The sequence below is a fragment of the Myxine glutinosa genome, chromosome 2 (assembly GCF_964187855.1).
Source record: "Myxine glutinosa chromosome 2, kmMyxGlut1.1, whole genome shotgun sequence".
Classification (NCBI taxonomy): domain Eukaryota; kingdom Metazoa; phylum Chordata; class Myxini; order Myxiniformes; family Myxinidae; genus Myxine; species Myxine glutinosa.
This window is the reverse complement of record NC_136262.1, coordinates 87,985,607-88,003,750: the sequence shown is the minus strand read 5'-3', so window position 1 is coordinate 88,003,750 and position 18,144 is coordinate 87,985,607. Positions and strand designations below refer to the sequence as shown.

Here is an 18,144-nt window from a genome sequence, read left to right as displayed (position 1 = left end):
ACAAATTTGACTTCACTGTTCCAATACTTGTGGAGGGCACTGTATATTACTCCCTTTATATGCAATCAGCCTGATGTGTTCAGGCCTGCTCCATTTGTCAGCTGCTGACTTATTGCTCAGTTTATGTGACAGAAGAAAATCATCAAGTACTACTCTGGCTTTGTAGAGGTTCTTCTGGGTCTTCCTGCCCTTTCGTGTCTTGTACCGGACCAGTTTCCTTCAGGCATTGCAAAGTGTACCTCACACCATTGTAAGAGATCTTCAGCGTTTCTGCTATTTTCGTCATCAAATGCCCTCCTTCTCACAAAGTTGGGTCTTCACACACTGTGCTGTTTAAATTTGCTTCCTTCGTGCTATTCTGAACTCACTTCAAGACTTTCAAGCAAGGGACAAGCTGATGAAAACGAATTTTACATATTCACTGATTAGTCATTTGCAACTTTTATTGTAGTTTCTTGTAATTACCTTCGCCTGAGGAGAGGGTCTTGCATTTGAGTCCATTTGTCTGTCTGTTTGTTTGTTTGTTTGTTTGTCCGCACCGAATAAATATGATTTTCTCTGCAACCGTTGGTCCGATTGACAGTAAATTTTCACCATAGGTGCAACTCCACCTGTAGAATTTTTTTAATGATAATTATGACATCATAGGTCACATAGTTCGGCCGCCATCTTGGAAAAATCTAAAAACTTTGCACCTACATATCTCCGAAAGCGCTGAATATAAAAAATTGAGACATGGCTCATTGTAAAAAACTCTCCATGGGGAATAAAATATGTTAATGATGATGTCATAGGTGCCTCCATTATGACGTCATAATTCGACAAGTACAAAACTTCATCCTATCAAGATGAAATTTCTTGAGCGCCATGTTGGAATAAACTGGTGGAGAAAAATAATAATGATGACGTCATCGGTCACGTGGTTAGGCCGCCATCTTGGAAAAACTGAAAAACCTTGCACCTCTATGTCTCCGAAAGCGCTGAATAGAAAAAATTGAGACATGGCTCATTGTAAAGAACTCTCCATGGGGAATAAAATATGTTAATGATGATGTCATAGATGCCTCCATTATGACGTCATAATTCGACGAGTACAAAACTTCATCTGATCAAGATGATATGTATTGAGTATAATCTAGGAATAAATTAGTTTATAAAAAAAAGATGACGTCATCGGTTACGTGGTTCGGCCACCATATTTGTTTTAACACAAAAGCCTTTAAAACCACTGAAAATACATCATGGCGAGGGTTTGCAATCTCTGATTGCTCTTTCTTATTCATATTAATATAACTAGTATTGATTACTTCAATAAATTTATCATTTACAATACAAAAATTCACAAACCGTTTTCTTTGTGGTAAGTGCATATTACGAGCACATGATAATATAATATGTCGAGCAAAAATAAAACTTTTTTTCAATTTCCTAATTTATTTCACTTTTCTGTGTTCGGACTCACTTTGCTGAAAGCAAAAACGTACACCTTTCCCATCTCGCGTCCCTCCGGATCCATGAACATGGGCGCTGCAATGAGGAGCAGATCGCTCACTCCATCTCCGTTTACGTCCATGGTACAAATCTCTCCACCAAAGTACGAGCCAATCTGGACAGAACAAAGAGCAGCACTTTAGAGGTTTACGTGCCAAATGTGTGGGGAGATTATTTGAATGCAGGGTATATCAAAATCAAAAATATGTCAAAATATGTCGTGATGGCAATCCGTAAAAGGATTGTGGTGTTGTCTTGTGACGTCATTCCTACCTTGTCATTCTTGTCATTCCTTCCTACCTAGTTTAGTTGTTTTTCGGGGGATTCCATCCCTACATGTTTTTTCATTTTATTAAAATGTTTTTTTCTGATTTATTATTGTGTGTTGACATCATTGTGTTGTTTTGACAGGGAATTCATTTTATAATGGTGGCAAGTCACCAAACACGCACCTGATTGCCCTTGAGAGTCTGCAGAATGGTGACGGAGGCAGGTCCGTCCTGAGAAAAGATTACGACCAAGCCGGAGTGGTTGAAGCGAGGTGCACCTGCGACGTACCGCTCTGTTCCATTGCGCAATGTGAACGAATTCAAAGAGTAGCCTGTCAACAGCACCATTCCCAAATAATGCAAAAGTAAGTTAAATAAAAAGGTGGACAAAAAGCTCAAAAATTGGCATTGCAACGATCAAGTCATTTTCAAAATAATCCAAAATTATACAAAACCTAAGCTGGAAATATTTAATGAAATCACCAAGGTAAGCCGTATGCTTGCGTAGTTTTAAGGGCATAGCTGCCTCAAAAGCATCTCGTGAGGGTATGATTATGTCCCTTCCAACCTGCTGGACGATGGTTCCGGCCCACTCATATGCTCCCACTGCTCCCAGGAGCAGCGTGTCCTACAAACACCGGTCCAGATACATTCTGCTGATTGTGACATAAATGATCGAAGAGTCATTTAATTGTTCTATATGTAGTAAAACTATTGGGTTTCCTTTATCAGACTTCCAGTGTGAATTTAGAGAAAAAAAGAAAAACAATTATACAATTGTGCACATGTACACTCACCAACAGTAATATAAGATAATATAATATTAAATTAAATATTCATATTGTCAGGTCGTGCGTGTGTGGACACAAAAATAAAAAAATAATTAAACAATTGTTTTGAATAAACCATCAATATTGTCGCATGCTCGGGGGTCGCGACGTTCCACAGGGGGCACTGAGATGGCCACGCCCAAATAGGCAGGAACCAAACCTAAAGTTACGGAGCTGGGTGCGGACTAGATTCTGAGTTGTTGGAGTAAACATGCCATTTAAGAAAATACAAGTGAAACAGGACTCCTGCCAAATGTTGGTGATATAAAATTAACTATCATACTAAAAGATACAATTTGGTGTCTGTCTGTCTGACCGCAATACATTCGGTCGTTACTTCTCCAATCTCAACTAAACCTGCCAGGGGCAATAGGGCCTGCACGGTGGAGATTATAACGACTTAAACTGCTCCCCCACTTCCCAAGGAGGTTTTCCACCTTGGATGAATTCTGTGTTAAAGTGTATAAATAGCTTATCGTGGCGTTTCTTGGGGAATACCTACCGGAAGTAAAATATATATATATTATAACCACAAATTATTTAATCAATTCTGTCCAACACATGATTATACCTTTTGAAACAGTCACTACTGTTGTTTAACATTAAATTGAAAGATATTTGGAGGAAGCATGATGTCCTCGTGGCATTTTATGCTTATCGCACCCCCCACAGAATAACGGATCCAAGCCGTGTCAACTTGCTAGGCCTCAATGTAGGCCGCTATAACTAGGCCTCAATGATCGTTAGCTAATAAATGCTTATAAATGAGTAATAAGGTGCTTATAAATGAGTCTTTATGCATGAATGATGTATCACATTGCCTGTCCGACTATTCTAGCCATCAGATTATATGTGGAATGTATATGGATTGTTCATAACTCATATCCTGGGGAATCATATGTGATTTCTCCCAGCCATGGCTTCAACTGTGACGTGTGATATTGTCCCCGACTCCCTTATGGCCCAATTGTGACCTTTATTTGAGGCATAACCCCATTCCTTACGTCCGGTTAGCATTGTTTAATACTCACCTGAGGGGAATTTGGACAAAATTGGACATGTACATTTATATTTACACATAGGTGGTGTATAGGCTAATAGTCACTGGTCCGCACACATACTGATGGTAAAATGAGAATAACAACATGTCTGATAATACTAATGATAATAACATGGCTGAGTCTAAAGCGTCATAGGATGAGTGAGTTTGAAAATGTATGATAAAGGCAAAGTAAAGGACTTTGAATACAAATGTAACTTTATGTAGATATGCACATGCAAACGCCCCCCCCCCCCCCCCCACCCCCCGTCTCCACCTCCCGGCCACTCACATAGTTAACCTTTTTTTTTTAGTTTATTTAAAATTTTCAGAATTTATCCAAGTTACACAGATTACCAGATTAAGTTACACAGATTACCTGGAACAAATCCTTGCTTAAGCATGTAAATAAAAGCAACGGTTCACAAAAGGCATCAGTTTCCAAGCCTTGGATTCCAAAACTCGGGTAACAGTCGCAGTCTGCAAGTGCTTTGAAATGATGTTGTTGTAGCGGCTGCCGCTGGGGTTTCACAATCGCCTTGCACCTATCAAGGACGCGGAGCGATCACCATGCCGGGCTCGTCCAGGACGCCCGGGCAGGCCCGCGCTCAACTTGCCAGGCCTCGGTCGGGACGCTGGGCCACGCCCCCTGGCGCCGGGCCTGGGCAAACCCCCTGGGTTAATAGATATATATTGCTGACCGATAAACGGGTTTTCAGAGTGCCTGAGTGTTTGATTTCAATAAAGCAACTCAGATGAATTCCAGCTTTTTGTCGCGTCCATTCTTCTGATCGACGTGGGAGCCCCAGCTCCTTCATTGGTGACCTATCGACATGGACACGGCAGTCGCCCTTAAACTGCCTACCTTCTGGGAGGCTCACGCTGCGGTTTGGTTCGCACAGGCGGAGTCCCTGTTCGCCCTGCGAGGCATCACGGCCGACGACACCCGCTTCCACCATGTGGTAGCTGCGCTCGGGTCGGCTACCGCAGCCCGCGCCCTGAGCCTCCTCGAAAGCCCGCCAGCCGCTGACAAATACGGCGCGATTAAGCAGCTTCTCCTCGATGCTTTCGCCCTCCCATCGGCGGAACGCGCACGGCGCCTGCTCGAACTGCCTGAGCTCGGCGACACGCGCCCTTCCGAGCGAATGGACTACATGCTTTCACTGCTCGGCGAGCACTCTCCGGCATTCCTGTTCCGGGAGCTGTTCCTCCGTCAGCTGCCTAACCCGGTACGCCTCGCCCTGGCAAGCACGACGATCACAGATCCCCGGGCCCTTGCCAGAGAAGCCGACAAGATCTCCGCTGCAGGACGGCGCATCGCAGCGGCGACATGGGACCCACCGCCGTCCGACGCAACAACCATGGCGGCCGAGCACCCGGCACGGTCGACGGCCGAACTGCCGACGCAATTGGCGGCCGCTCTACCGTGCCGACCACCTCCACCCGACCAAGCGTGGTGTTACTATCATGCCAGGTTCGGACAAAAGGCCCGGACAAAGGCGGACATGCCGACCCCCGTGCACCTTCGGCAGGCCGGGAAACGGCCGGGCCGGCGTTCATTACCAGCCATGAGCGCCGGCCATACGGGCAACTTACTGTTCATCACGGATAAAGCGTCCGGACGGCGCTTCCTGTGCGACACCGGCGCCCAACTGAGCGTCATACCCGCCTCTGACCAGGACAGGCAATCCGCGGTTTGCGGCCCCTCCTTAGTTGCGGCCAACGGATCGACTATCCGCACCTTCGGCCCGCGCAACGTCACCCTCTGCTTCGGCGGCCAACGCTTTGCTTGGACGTTTGTAACCGCCAACGTGCCCGTGGCTCTGCTAGGCGCCGACTTCCTCTGCGCACACGGACTGCTGGTGGACGTCCAACGGCGTCGTTTAATCAACGCTGAAACCTTCAGCTCCCTGGTATGCACATTGAGCAGCTCCGCGCCGACCGAGCTGGCATGCACCGTCCCGGCGGCGAACGAGTTTGCTCGCCTGCTCACGGAGTTCCCGGCCCTCACGCGGCCGACGTTTTCGGCCGTCGCAGTACGGCATGGGATCGAGCACCACATACCAACCACGGGCCCGCCGGTCTACGCCAGGGCCCGCCGCCTCGACCCAGCCAAGCTCGCCGTAGCGAAGGCCGAATTCGACGCGTTGGAGCACCTCGGCATCGTGCGGCGCTCCGATAGCGCGTGGGCCTCGCCACTGCACATCGTGCCAAAGCCGGGGGGTGGATGGCGCCCGTGTGGCGACTACCGCCGTCTGAATGACGCTACCACCCCCGACAGGTACCCGATCCCGCATATCCAAGACTTCTCCGCCCGTCTGGCGGGACGGGTCATTTTTTCGAAAATTGATCTCATACGGGGATATCACCAGGTACCTGTCAGGGCGGCCGACGTCCCTAAAACGGCAGTCATCACGCCGTTCGGCTTATTCGAATTCTTGCGGATGCCGTTTGGTCTCAAGAACGCGGCTCAGGCGTTCCAGCGCTTGATGGACGGCGTGCTGCGTGACCTGCCGTTCCTTTTCGTTTACCTGGACGACATCCTCGTCGCCAGCACGTCCCGGGCCGAGCACCTCCTCCACCTCCGAACACTGTTCGAGCGCCTCAGCGAGCACGGCCTCATCGTCAACCCGGCCAAATGCCACTTCGGCACGACGGCCGTTGATTTTTTGGGCCACCACATCACCAAGAACGGGGCCGTGCCGCTGCCAACCAAGGTCGAGGCCATCACCACGTTCCCGCGTCCCCGCACCATAAAGGCCCTGCAGGAATTCCTGGGAATGGTGAATTTTTATCACCGCTTCGTGCCCCGCGCTGCTCACCTCATGCGGCCCCTCTACGAAGCCCTCCGGGGCAAGCCGGCCAAGCACGACATCGTCTGGTCCGCAGCAATGGATGCGGCCTTCCAAAGCTCAAAGCGGGCCCTCGCCGACGCAACACTGCTCGCTCACCCGGTGCTCAACGCTCCCATCGCCCTCACCACGGATGCCTCCGACTACACGGTGGGCGCCGTCCATGAGCAATGGGTGAACGGGGTTTGGCAGCCACTCGCTTTTTTCAGCCGGCAGCTCCGGCCGAACGAGCTCAAATACAGCACGTTTGACCGGGAGCTCCTCGGTCTACACCTGGCCGTCCGCCATTTCCGCCACCTCCTGGAGGGCCGACCTTTCACGGCGTTCGTCGACCACAAGCCGTTGATTTACGCCATGGCCAAGGTCACGGAGCCATGGTCGGCCCGCCAACAGCGCCACCTCTCCGCCGTGTCGGAGTTTACCACGGACATCCGGCACGTCGCCGGCAAAAACAACGCCGTGGCCGACTGTCTTTCCGGGGCCAGCGCGAACGCGGTCCACCTGGGCGTGGATTTTGCGCTTATGGCGGCGGACCAAACCACCGACACCACGGTGCAAGCCCTCCGGGCGGCGGACACGGGCCTCCGCCTGGCCGACATCCCCTGCGCGGACACTGTCCTGCTCTGCGACGTCTCCCAAGGCCAGCCTCGCCCCATCGTGCCCGTCACCTGGCAACGCCGCATCTTCGCCTCCCTCCACGGCCTTTCCCACCCGGGCCGGAAAGCTTCCCAGAAGCTGGTGTCGGCGCGTTTCGTCTGGCACGGCCTTCGTCGGGACGTCCGCGATTGGACCAGCGCCTGCACGGCCTGCCAACGGGCCAAGGTCCACCGACACACCCAAGCCCCGCTGGCACCTTTCACCGTGCCCGAACGACGTTTCGACCACGTCAACGTGGATCTGGTGGGCCCCCTCCCCCCGTCACGGGGGTTCACACACCTGCTCACCATGGTGGACAGGACCACCAGGTGGCCGGAGGCCGTTCCCCTCGTCTCCACCACCACCGCCGACGTGGCGCAGGCTTTCATCGCCACCTGGGTCGCCCGCTTCGGCGCACCGGCGGACATCTCGTCAGACCGCGGACCACAGTTCACCTCCGAGCTGTGGGGCGCGGTCGCCCGCAACCTGGGGGTCAAGCTCCACCGTACTACGGCCTACCACCCCCAAGCAAACGGGTTGTGCGAGCGATTCCACCGCTCCATGAAGGCCACGCTCATGGCCGGCCTTCAAGACGGCGGTTGGGCCGACCGGCTGCCGTGGGTCCTTTTGGGCCTTCGCACGGCCCCCAAGGAGGACCTCCAGGCATCCACCGCCGAGCTGGTCTATGGCCAGGTGCTACGCGTCCCGGGCGAATTCGTGCCCGACGCTACCAGTCCCTGGTCCGCAGCTCACCAGCGCTCGGACCTCCAGGAGGCCGCCCGACGGTTTGCCCCCGTGCCGACATCCCACCACGGTGACCCCCGGTCCTACGTCCCCCCAGCACTCCGCACAGCGGAGTATGTTTTTGTGCGTCACGACGCACATCGGTGGCCACTCCAGCCGCCGTACGACGGGCCCTTCCGGGTGCTGCGACGGGACGACAAGTCGTTCGTCATCGACATCGGCGGCAGGTCGGACCGGATTGCAGTGGACCGCCTCAAGCCGGCGCACGTGGACGTCGACCACCCACCACGGGTGGCCCTTCCGCCGCGGCGAGGCCGCCCCCCGTCCACGGGGCCCCCCACTCGACCGCCCACCACCTCACCGGACCCCCTCCCACGACCCGCCAGGGGTCGCTTCGGCCGGGTCATCAGGACCCCCCTCAAGTTGACCCTGCCGGTGCAAGTCGATTCTGGGGGGACGTGTGTAGCGGCTGCCGCTGGGGTTTCACAATCGCCTTGCACCTATCAAGGACGCGGAGCGATCACCATGCCGGGCTCGTCCAGGACGCCCGGGCAGGCCCGCGCTCAACTTGCCAGGCCTCGGTCGGGACGCCCGGGCATGCCCGGGCATGCCCGGGCAGGCTCGCCCTCAACTTGCCAGGCCGCAGCCAGGACGCTGGGCCACGCCCCCTGGCGCCGGGCCTGGGCAAACCCCCTGGGTTAATAGATATATATTGCTGACCGATAAACGGGTTTTCAGAGTGCCTGAGTGTTTGATTTCAATAAAGCAACTCAGATGAATTCCAGCTTTTTGTCGCGTCCATTCTTCTGATCGACGTGGGAGCCCCAGCTCCTTCATTGTATCAAGCTTGCGATGATCGACTAGACGATGTAGTGAGCAGTAGAGGCAGTTGCAGCTAATGTACAATCCAGGCAAATGTAAGGCAGATGATGGACCAGTACCAGAAGATGACTTTATAATTAAGATCCAATGGTTCTGAGAAACTACGCTTTATTCCGGTTCTTTTTGCAAAGCGTACGGACTTTCAAATCAAAATGTCAGCCTTATCCTGGGGAATCAATGTAGTGAATCACCAGCACAATGAACAGGCCTATAAGAACCCACAAGACTTGTAGAAATGGCATCGAGTGTTCGAAACAGCTGAAACGGCCTCCCATTAAAGGCAGATGTCTGATGAATGTCAGGTTCACTATGTCAATAAATTATATTTCGTTCAAAATCATGGTAGATTAGCAAACCTATACATTTTTGGAAAGGTTATAGCATAAGGAAACTAAAAATCAATGTTTACATTTGGAGAGATACCTGTATGGCGGCCATTTTGGATTTTCAAAATGGCCACTAAAATACATATTTTGTTCTATTTCTGCCTCTAATTACCCTAAAAACTTTTTAAAATATACTAAACCTATATTTTCAGGGACAAGGAATCCAATGAAAGTATCAAATTAGTGCTATGGGGAATGGTAAGACACGAATCAAAGGTTTTGAATTGCAAAATACCGTCTTTATATTCGCGATAAGTTGCATAATCAAATACATGTTATCATTTTGTACAGGCAGTTAATAACATCAAAATGTGTCACAATAATTCATATCACCAAACATACACAGGCAGTCAGCAAAATCATACATACACATGCAGTCAGTATAACTTCACATCTACACAGGCAGTCAATGACAAAATATACACAGGCAGCCAATGGCATCAAACATACACGATTACAGAATATGCCATTTAGAGTTCGTCATCACTGTCCCGTGTGTCGTATCCGACAATATAGTCCGCATCGTTTTCACAGTCCGTTCCACACAAGCAAAGGTCGGTCAAATTGATTGGCAAATCGAATTGGTCGAATGGTCGAATGGTCGATCGAAGCGATTGGTCGAATGGTCGAATTGGTCGAATGGAATTGGTCGAATTGGTCGAATCGAATTGGTCGGAATTGGCAAATGTAAACATTGATTTTCAGATTTTCCATGTAATAACGTTTCCAAAAATGTATAGGTTTGCTAATCTACCATGATTTTGAACGAAAAAACATAGTGCACCTGACTATGAATGCTAAATCTCTGGGAGCAGCCATGTTTTGAAAAAGAATCACCCATCTCTCCTGCTCTGGGCAGAATAAAATGTAATCCCAGCAAAACTTGATCAGCTTCCTGTGTCTGTTGACATTATCTCTCCTTGATCTATGCACGTCATCGCCGTCTCCTCTTGATCTTCCTACGCACTTTTAAGTCTTGCATTACAGGGTCGAATGTCCCTCAAGGGTCATAGTTTGGTGTGAAGAGGACGCAAGCACATAAACTTTCTGTGAAGCACATATACTAACATCATTTTGTGGTTCACAAATAAATAAATAAATAAATAAATAATTGCACGTTTTATATTACTTAAACCCCAAATAAAGGGTCACATTTGAAAAAAGTAAAAAATACTTTGCAATTAGTAGAGTGCATCATTTGGATTGTTGTTGTTTGTACCTAATTTGTAACCTTGCTAATCTGGTTTATAACCTTTCTAATCATTACCAAGCATTTTGGGGAATGTATTGTAACTACTGTATGGTATTTGTGTAATCAGCACATCAACAATGTTTTGCTCACCCCAGCATAATGAGCAGAGAAGCCAGTCTGGGACATCTCCAGATCAAATGCAGTTCCATTTTGATTTTCCGTACCTGTAACATATGAAAATGTAAGCCACGTATGTAAGTGTCACATACAAGTTATACTTGTACCATTGGGGTTAGCCTTTGACCCGTACAGAATGATGGCCGAGGTGCGAGAATTTTCTGGTTACTTCCGGAGTTAGAAGCATTGTTGCCTTATTCCCATTAATATAACAAAATACAATGTTACAAACACTAGTGAGGTAAACGAATACAAACACTCGAGAGGTAAACCTCTCACCTACCTAAGGACACCTGCTACGGCCCTAAAAGGTTCAAGAGAAGGTTTGGTGGGACTAGCCCCAAAACTGAGGCAGTATTTCTAAGGTTGGACGCACGGAGAGACATTCCTGCTTTATAATATAAATATTATGTGCCATCGTTAGATTTGCCCAATCGGCCGATCGCGCTGAGCTATCAATGGATCCATCGTTGGTGCAGGCATCGGTAGATGGCGCAGGCATCGATCGATCTCGCTCTATCACTAGAGACTAGAGTTACATATATATATATACATATATATATATATATATAGGTTGGGTTACATCCGACACCAGACAAACATTACACTGATACGAAAACATGGCACTAAAAAGAAAGAAACAATTCGAAAAAAAAGGAGGTTTATCGGAATATTTCCGACAAACAATTCTTACCATTTGTCCCTCCCCTCCTGACGCAAATCGATCGACGGCGCTGCGCTATCTACTGATGATACGCATCCATTAACGGCACGAAACGATGCCTGCGCCATCTACCGATGCCTGCACAAATGATGGATCCATTGATAGCGCAGCGCGATCGGTCGATAGCCCAAATCTACCGATGGCGCATAACATCAATAACAGCTATCAAATTTCCTCATTGTCGTTTATAGCAACCATCAATCTGAACCTCCAACATGATTATTCAACTGGATACGTAGAAAGCATCGAGATGAAACGATGTTAATTGTTACCAGAATCTACTGGCGCTTCACGGGCATGCCGTTCCACATTCCACAATTATTAATCCCATTTGATAAGATTTCATTCAAAACTAGAAGGGCACTCGGTAGTGCGCACACCTCCGCCAGGCTGAACAATTTACGTTTTGTATCCACTGACAGGCCAGATCTGGATTCGAACCTCAACCAAAATCGTTAACCAACTCATCCACCAAGTTTTGTAGTAAGTTGACCACAACCTTTTGAAATATCATGTTATATATAATTTTTGGTCCCATATCTCAATGGTGAAGAATCATTGAAAAAATTATCTGATCCTGATCCGGTTTCGAATCTTCACCAACATTGAATCAATTCTTCCTTGTCACATACCAAACCTGTCCACCCAAGTTTCCTCTGAATCCGTCCACACCTTTTTGAGATATCTTCTTTACAGAAGACAGACAGAGGTGAAAACATCACCTCCATCCACCTTTGGTGGCAGAGGTAGCAAAGGCATTGAGAGAGAAATCTGGATAACAGCTTTATCTTATGACCAAAAGTTGAATGCATCTGATCCTAGAAAATGCACAAATTCAATTCTGGTTTGTATTGGGATGGGAGACCTCTGGCTTTTGGCTGAAGGACAACAACATGGATCACTTTTCGAATGCTCACCTATGAATTGTATGGCTGTGGATTTGCCTTGGACCAGTGCGGTCAACTTTCTCCAAATCTGCTGCTGTGGTGCATTGCCAGCAGGGGTGTGGAATTTGGGTGCACACGCAGTCCTTAAAATGTGGATTTCAGGTTGTTTTTTGCAATTGCACTAAGGTAGGTTTATGGATGTCAAAGATCTCCCTAGGCCATTGTGTACTGGTATACGGGCGAGATTATCTGCCTGAAGAGTAAGAAAATCAGAAATGGGATGTGGATGTTAATTTAGAACAAGTAAGTGATATGATTAGGGCGAATACAAAATAAGATCAATAAATAGATAGATGATGTTAATCGGATGTAGATATGGTGCAAGCATGATGGGCGAATGGCCTCCTCCTGCATCTATGTTTTCTTATATATCCTTAGAAATTAATGTACATGCCTTCGAGGCTGAAGATGCGGTCTTCTAGTGTGCCAACAATGTCAACAAGAGTGGCTTCACTCGTTACGTTGAAGAAGTGTTGCTCCACAGGGTCGCTAGCAATGGATCGTACTTCATTTACCAGTGTGCGCACTGCTTCTGGATCTGCGCTGTATGACCGTAGTACCTGTGGAGGGTATACCAGTACACAAGTCGTTCATTACATTGTCAACATACTGGTCTCAACTAAAGACACGAGAGGTCTGAGGCTGTTTGGAGTAATCCACCACCATTACTTACTACCTATGACATCATCTTTGTTAAGAGCAAACTCTGTCAAAAACAGACAGTGGCAAATTTTTCCCAAAGCATAGTTCAAGCAACCAAAATAATATCCCCAAAGGTATACATAAGGAATGAGTTCAACTGCACTTTATTAGCCACAATTATTAAGTGATTCAACCACGGATTCCTCTACTACTAAATTAACATCCACATATATATATATATATATATATATATATATATATATATATATATATATATATATATTGTTACAGATACGACTTTGATGGTATGGTGGGCCGAGCGGGATGGCCGCCGTATCCGTACAAGTTACCCGATTGTGCCCGAATGTTAACTAATCGCGCCACGCTGGCTCAATAGGAAAGAGAAGACACCCGGCTGGGTTATAATGACACAATACGACACCAGGGGTTCAGTTCTCAAGTATATTCGTACGGAAAAAGGTTAGATTACAAGGACAAGAGGGAAACATAGGAAGGTGGGCACTTAAACACACTCTTATATTAACCCTAGACAGACCACAGATAAACGGGACAAGGCTCACTCACACGGGGTTTGATGGCCAGGAAAGCGGCAGTCGATGGCTCAGGTGCACCTGGCTCAGGGACAGAATCGCGTACGTTGGTGTCCAGCAGATGCGGGGAGGTCGCTCAGCGCTCGTGGGTCGCGACTTTGGTGGAGATGCCGGGGAGGTCGCTCAGCGCTCGGGAGGGTGGCGTCTTGTCCTTCCAAGCTCGGGGCGCATCTGACGTCACGTCCGGCGCGGGGCCGCGTATATCCGGCGGGGAGTCACGCCCTCGCTCGTTAGCTCCGCCCCATATGGCATCGGCCCATGGCTTCTCATTGGGTGCGGGGGTTACCGGCTCCGCCCTTGACGAGGGGCCGACAGGGAGCCCCCTTCTGGGTAACCCCGTCGAGCACATGTTCAATGGCGGCCAACCGAGCCGGAGTGAGGACGCAAAGCCGCTGTTGTTGTGGTTGTTGTTGGAGCTTGAGATGATGGGAAGAGATGCGGGGAGGTATGGGAAGGTCCTAAACTCCTACTGGTGCCATATCATCACATTCTGGTGCAACGAAGAGTCATAATTAATGGAAACAAGTCCTTAACTGACATAGATTAAGAATAACTAGCAAGATGTCCTATAATTGTCTACGTGTGGTGCGGGGGACCTGGGCACGACATTTAATGGGGGAATGAAGGGGAAGATCGGCTCTAATGGGTGTTGTTTACAGACAATGGGACTAGGGAATGGGGTAAGGGGAGAGTTGGGGAGTATCGGAGAAGATAGGGGAATATTTACAAGCGGATATGGAGGTCAAATTCCATATTCGCAACATTGCACCCTTCTCTACCCTCGGGGCGTCCCGACCCGATAAATTTTTACCTACTTTAGTGTGGCACGCAATGTAGTTCCCTCTACTATTAACTCTACCCTGAGTGCGACAGTTTTATAGATATTCACAAATGAGTAAATATGTCCCCCTGCGACGTTGCACCCTTCTCCTCTCAGAAACACACCCACAGGATAACCGAATCCGGAAAGAATCCTCAAACTAAACATACAGCCGGTAGGGAGCATTATTTACAAGACTACGCTGATATTTACACTACGATCCAGGACCTGTCTTTGGAGGAACACATGCAGATGTTATGCATAGAGAGAGCGCGCTTGCCAACATCGATACACCAACCCACGAGTGCTCTGTGGCCGACGGCCTTTAATAACGTGCAGAGCACCCTTTCCGAGCATCAACAGCACCACCCCACCACCAATCGGTGCAGTCACCATTGTTCAATGAAATAAAAATAAATTCGACAACCCCTAACCCTGCAGGTGTCTCTTGCTCTTCTTGTGGTGCACTTGGTGTTAATTATTAGTGGTTCACCTGTATGGCATAGGTGCCCCGTTGACCCATAGGTCCATCCCCGGGTGGTGCTTGGCCGCAAAAGAACTACGGTCCATTGTGGGTGGCCACCAACATTGCGGTCCATATGGTGTATCGATCCAGGCAACAAGCAGCGAAAGTGCAGGCCCACAACTGCGTAGCCAGCACCTCTCTCTCCTCTCTCTCTACCCCAAAGCCAGATCCTCGGAGGTGGGAGACAAAAGAAGCAGACAAGTGAGTAAGGTGGTAAGGGCGCAAAAGTGCACGCAATATAAGGTAATGCACACTGGGGGCACATGGGAACCAGGTGAGACAGGTACGTTCCTATCGTACGCCCCCCCCCCCACCAGGTAACCTACATGGCCCCTCCCTTACCCCTTACTGCATCCACACAACACAACACTACTCATAAACATCTACTTTACAAATCAACAAACATCCCTACTGTCTTCCCCGTTCCTCCCATATACCAAATTCGTCTTCTCTCCCTCCTAACCAATCAAATTTGCCATTTTCAACTCTCATCAAAATTTGCCATTTTCAACTCAACATCAAAATTTGCCATCACCAATTCATCATCAGTCCCTCCTAGGGAGGGAGAGATGGAATCACCCCAATGTCTCATCCACGTCGTGATGCGTCTCACAAATCCAACAGCAATTCTCATTTCTGCAACACAAACAAAGAAAACACAGGTGTGGAGTCATCATCATCACCACAGGTAAGTGGCTGCGTATGGTGCGACAGGTTCATCAATCCTAACTATTTCCTAAATGACTTTAACAACTTTACACTACCCGGGGTCTTTCTCCGGCCAACCCATTGGCCCTCTTACACTATGGGTTCTAAAAACCAATTCCCATTGGCCAAACTGTGGTGCTCTTCAATTTGGGGTCTCACTCCCCCGATTCATCTCCCGGTGCCCTCGTACAATTTCTGGGCTGTGGCGTGTACCTCTCCCAGTGGGTCTACCCACCTGCACCCCTCCACCACTGCAGTTGCCTCCGAGCTTACCTGCTCCTTACCCTAACCTAACTACCAGGGGAAGGCCCTCTGGCTCTCTCCCCACTCCGTGCCCTCTCTGGCACTGGGCTGCCCGATCCACACCCGGGATCCTCAGGCACCCACTCACAACTACTGGCTCCCAGAGCCCACCTGCGGCCTCACCTGGCCGACATCCTCACAGTGGTGGAGTGCCCAACCAACTACACACACTAACAGGCTACACGCCCAGCCATTTCCACAACACTAATGCACCCATTCACAACACCATTCTGCAACCGCACCACAAATGCCAATATCCAACCACAATTTACCTGTACCCTCTACCTAACACTTACACTACCCGCCCCGGGTACTCGTGAAAGGGGTCCACTCTTCCCCCATCCACACCTTCGCACCATGCACACCACTCCGTACCACTTACTCCAACTCTCTCCACACACCTGTACTTGCACACCTGTGCTCTCACACCTGGTGCCACCTGCACCCTTCTCTCCCCAAGCGCATTCGCGCTGATCCACACACTCACTACTCATACACTGCTCCACACACCTGTCCAGTTGCACACCTGTGCAATCACACCTGTTCAATCCTCACACACACGGCATCATCTCAGCTAACTACTCCCTTCTGAAACTTGCGCTTCCCAGTCGTCCCTTTAAACTATTGCGCTCCCTCGTCATTATCATCCATACTAATCTACCTGCGTCCCCACTACAGGTATCAGTCACTAACTAATCTTAACGTCACCTAATGTCATCTTCTAGGGCCCTATCAATATAACCTAACCCACCCGGGCTAGTTTTCACTGCCATACACCCCATAAGCTATTGCTCCTTTGCCCCCCCACATGGGAAGGATGGTGGATTTGCCATCCCACCACATCGGGGGTCTCTCACTACCAATTTTGCACATCAAATTTCAACAAATTAAAAATTTGCCAATCATCTGCCAATCACTGTACCATTACCAATCATCACTCTGCCAATCCTTTGCCAATCATCAAATTTTGTTTTTCTCTAATTTTGGGGCCAAAACACTAACCTCATCACCCAGTCTACTCACTAATACCTCTCGGTGCGCCAATCCCTGTCCAAAGCCCGGCTTCGTAAAGCCAAGCAATGGATGCTGGTTGTTTTGTGCCAGCGGCTGGATGCGTCCGGCACTCGGTGCCGGGACGGGGGCTTACCCGGGCCGAGATCCCACGCACCATCTCGGCGTGGAGCCATCCAATGTCCCGATCTCGACCTGCCGGACTGCCTCAACAAAAAGTGGTCGCCATGACGACCCTTTCTATCGGGCTGCCAGCTCCGCCTAGTGGAGCCTGGACGCGGCCGTTCAAAGCGAGGCCCGGCACGCACCGAGGGCCTGCTTCGGCTAAAAGTCGCTCTAACCTCTAACCCGTGTAACGTCGATGCTTCACCTGGACGCTTACACCCCGCAGCCCGTTCCTTGCTCACACATCCAGCTGTGCCCATGCTCCTCGTACCGTTCCTTACACACCCAGGCACACCCATTCCACTCATAGCCTTGGTCACACACCTGACCACCGAACACTTTGGCACACATTCGTTGGTAGCACACCTCACCAAAACACCTCTTCGCGCCCCCTGGTCGGTCACCTCCTCTGTGACAATCACAGGTGTGCTCTCATTCGCACACCCAACCACGTGCCTCACCACCAACTCCAGCGTGCATTCCCACTCACGCTCTACCATTCCAGGTGTGCATCCTTCCATCCCAGGTGTACATCCTCGCTCACCTGTCACAACTAACTCACGCTCCATGTCACTCTCACTACTTTCACCTCCATTCCTGACAGCGCACTCACCCTTACTCTTGACAGCGCACTCTTTCCCCATGCACCTGTCCGTCACACACCTTTCTCGCGCACACTCTCCCGTTACACCCTCTGTAACACTCACCACAGGTGGACACTCTTCCTTACTTCTGACAGCGCACTCTTTCCTCATGCACCTGTCCGTCACACAGCTTTCTCGCGCACACTCTCCCGTTACACCCTCTGTAACACTCACCACAGGTGGACACTCTTCCTTACTTCTGACAGCGCACTCTTTCCTCATGCACCTGTCCGTCACACACCTTTCTCGCGCACACTCTCCCGTTACACCCTCTGTAACACTCACCACAGGTGGACACTCTTCCTTACTTCTGACAGCGCACTCTTTCCTCATGCACCTGTCCGTCACACACCTTTCTCGCGCACACTCTTGCGCACACTCTCCCGTCACACCCTCTGTAACACTCACCACCCCGCGCTTCCACGTGCTCCCTCGCACACGCGCTACGACCGACTCACTCTCGCCAGCACACTCACTCCTTGGCACGCACTTTTTCCTCACACACCCCAGAGTCGGATTTTCTCGCACACCTCCTTTTTCGCACA

At 49.7% G+C, this 18,144-nt stretch overlaps 1 protein-coding gene across 2 annotated transcripts in view; it reads right to left on the bottom strand.

Moving 5' to 3' along the window:
* LOC137421615 (integrin alpha-11) overlaps positions 1-18,144 on the bottom strand; it is a 140,662-nt gene that overhangs the window by 42,032 nt on the left and 80,486 nt on the right. For both annotated transcript variants that reach the window (XM_068107841.2, XM_068107842.2), the window contains 5 exons: positions 12,564-12,729; positions 10,472-10,545; positions 2,244-2,388; positions 1,944-2,092; positions 1,463-1,606 (listed from right to left, as the gene is read on the bottom strand). In XM_068107841.2, coding sequence (XP_067963942.2) covers positions 1,463-1,606; positions 1,944-2,092; positions 2,244-2,388; positions 10,472-10,545; positions 12,564-12,729 — 678 coding nt within the window. The remainder of the gene's footprint in view (positions 1-1,462; positions 1,607-1,943; positions 2,093-2,243; positions 2,389-10,471; positions 10,546-12,563; positions 12,730-18,144) is intronic.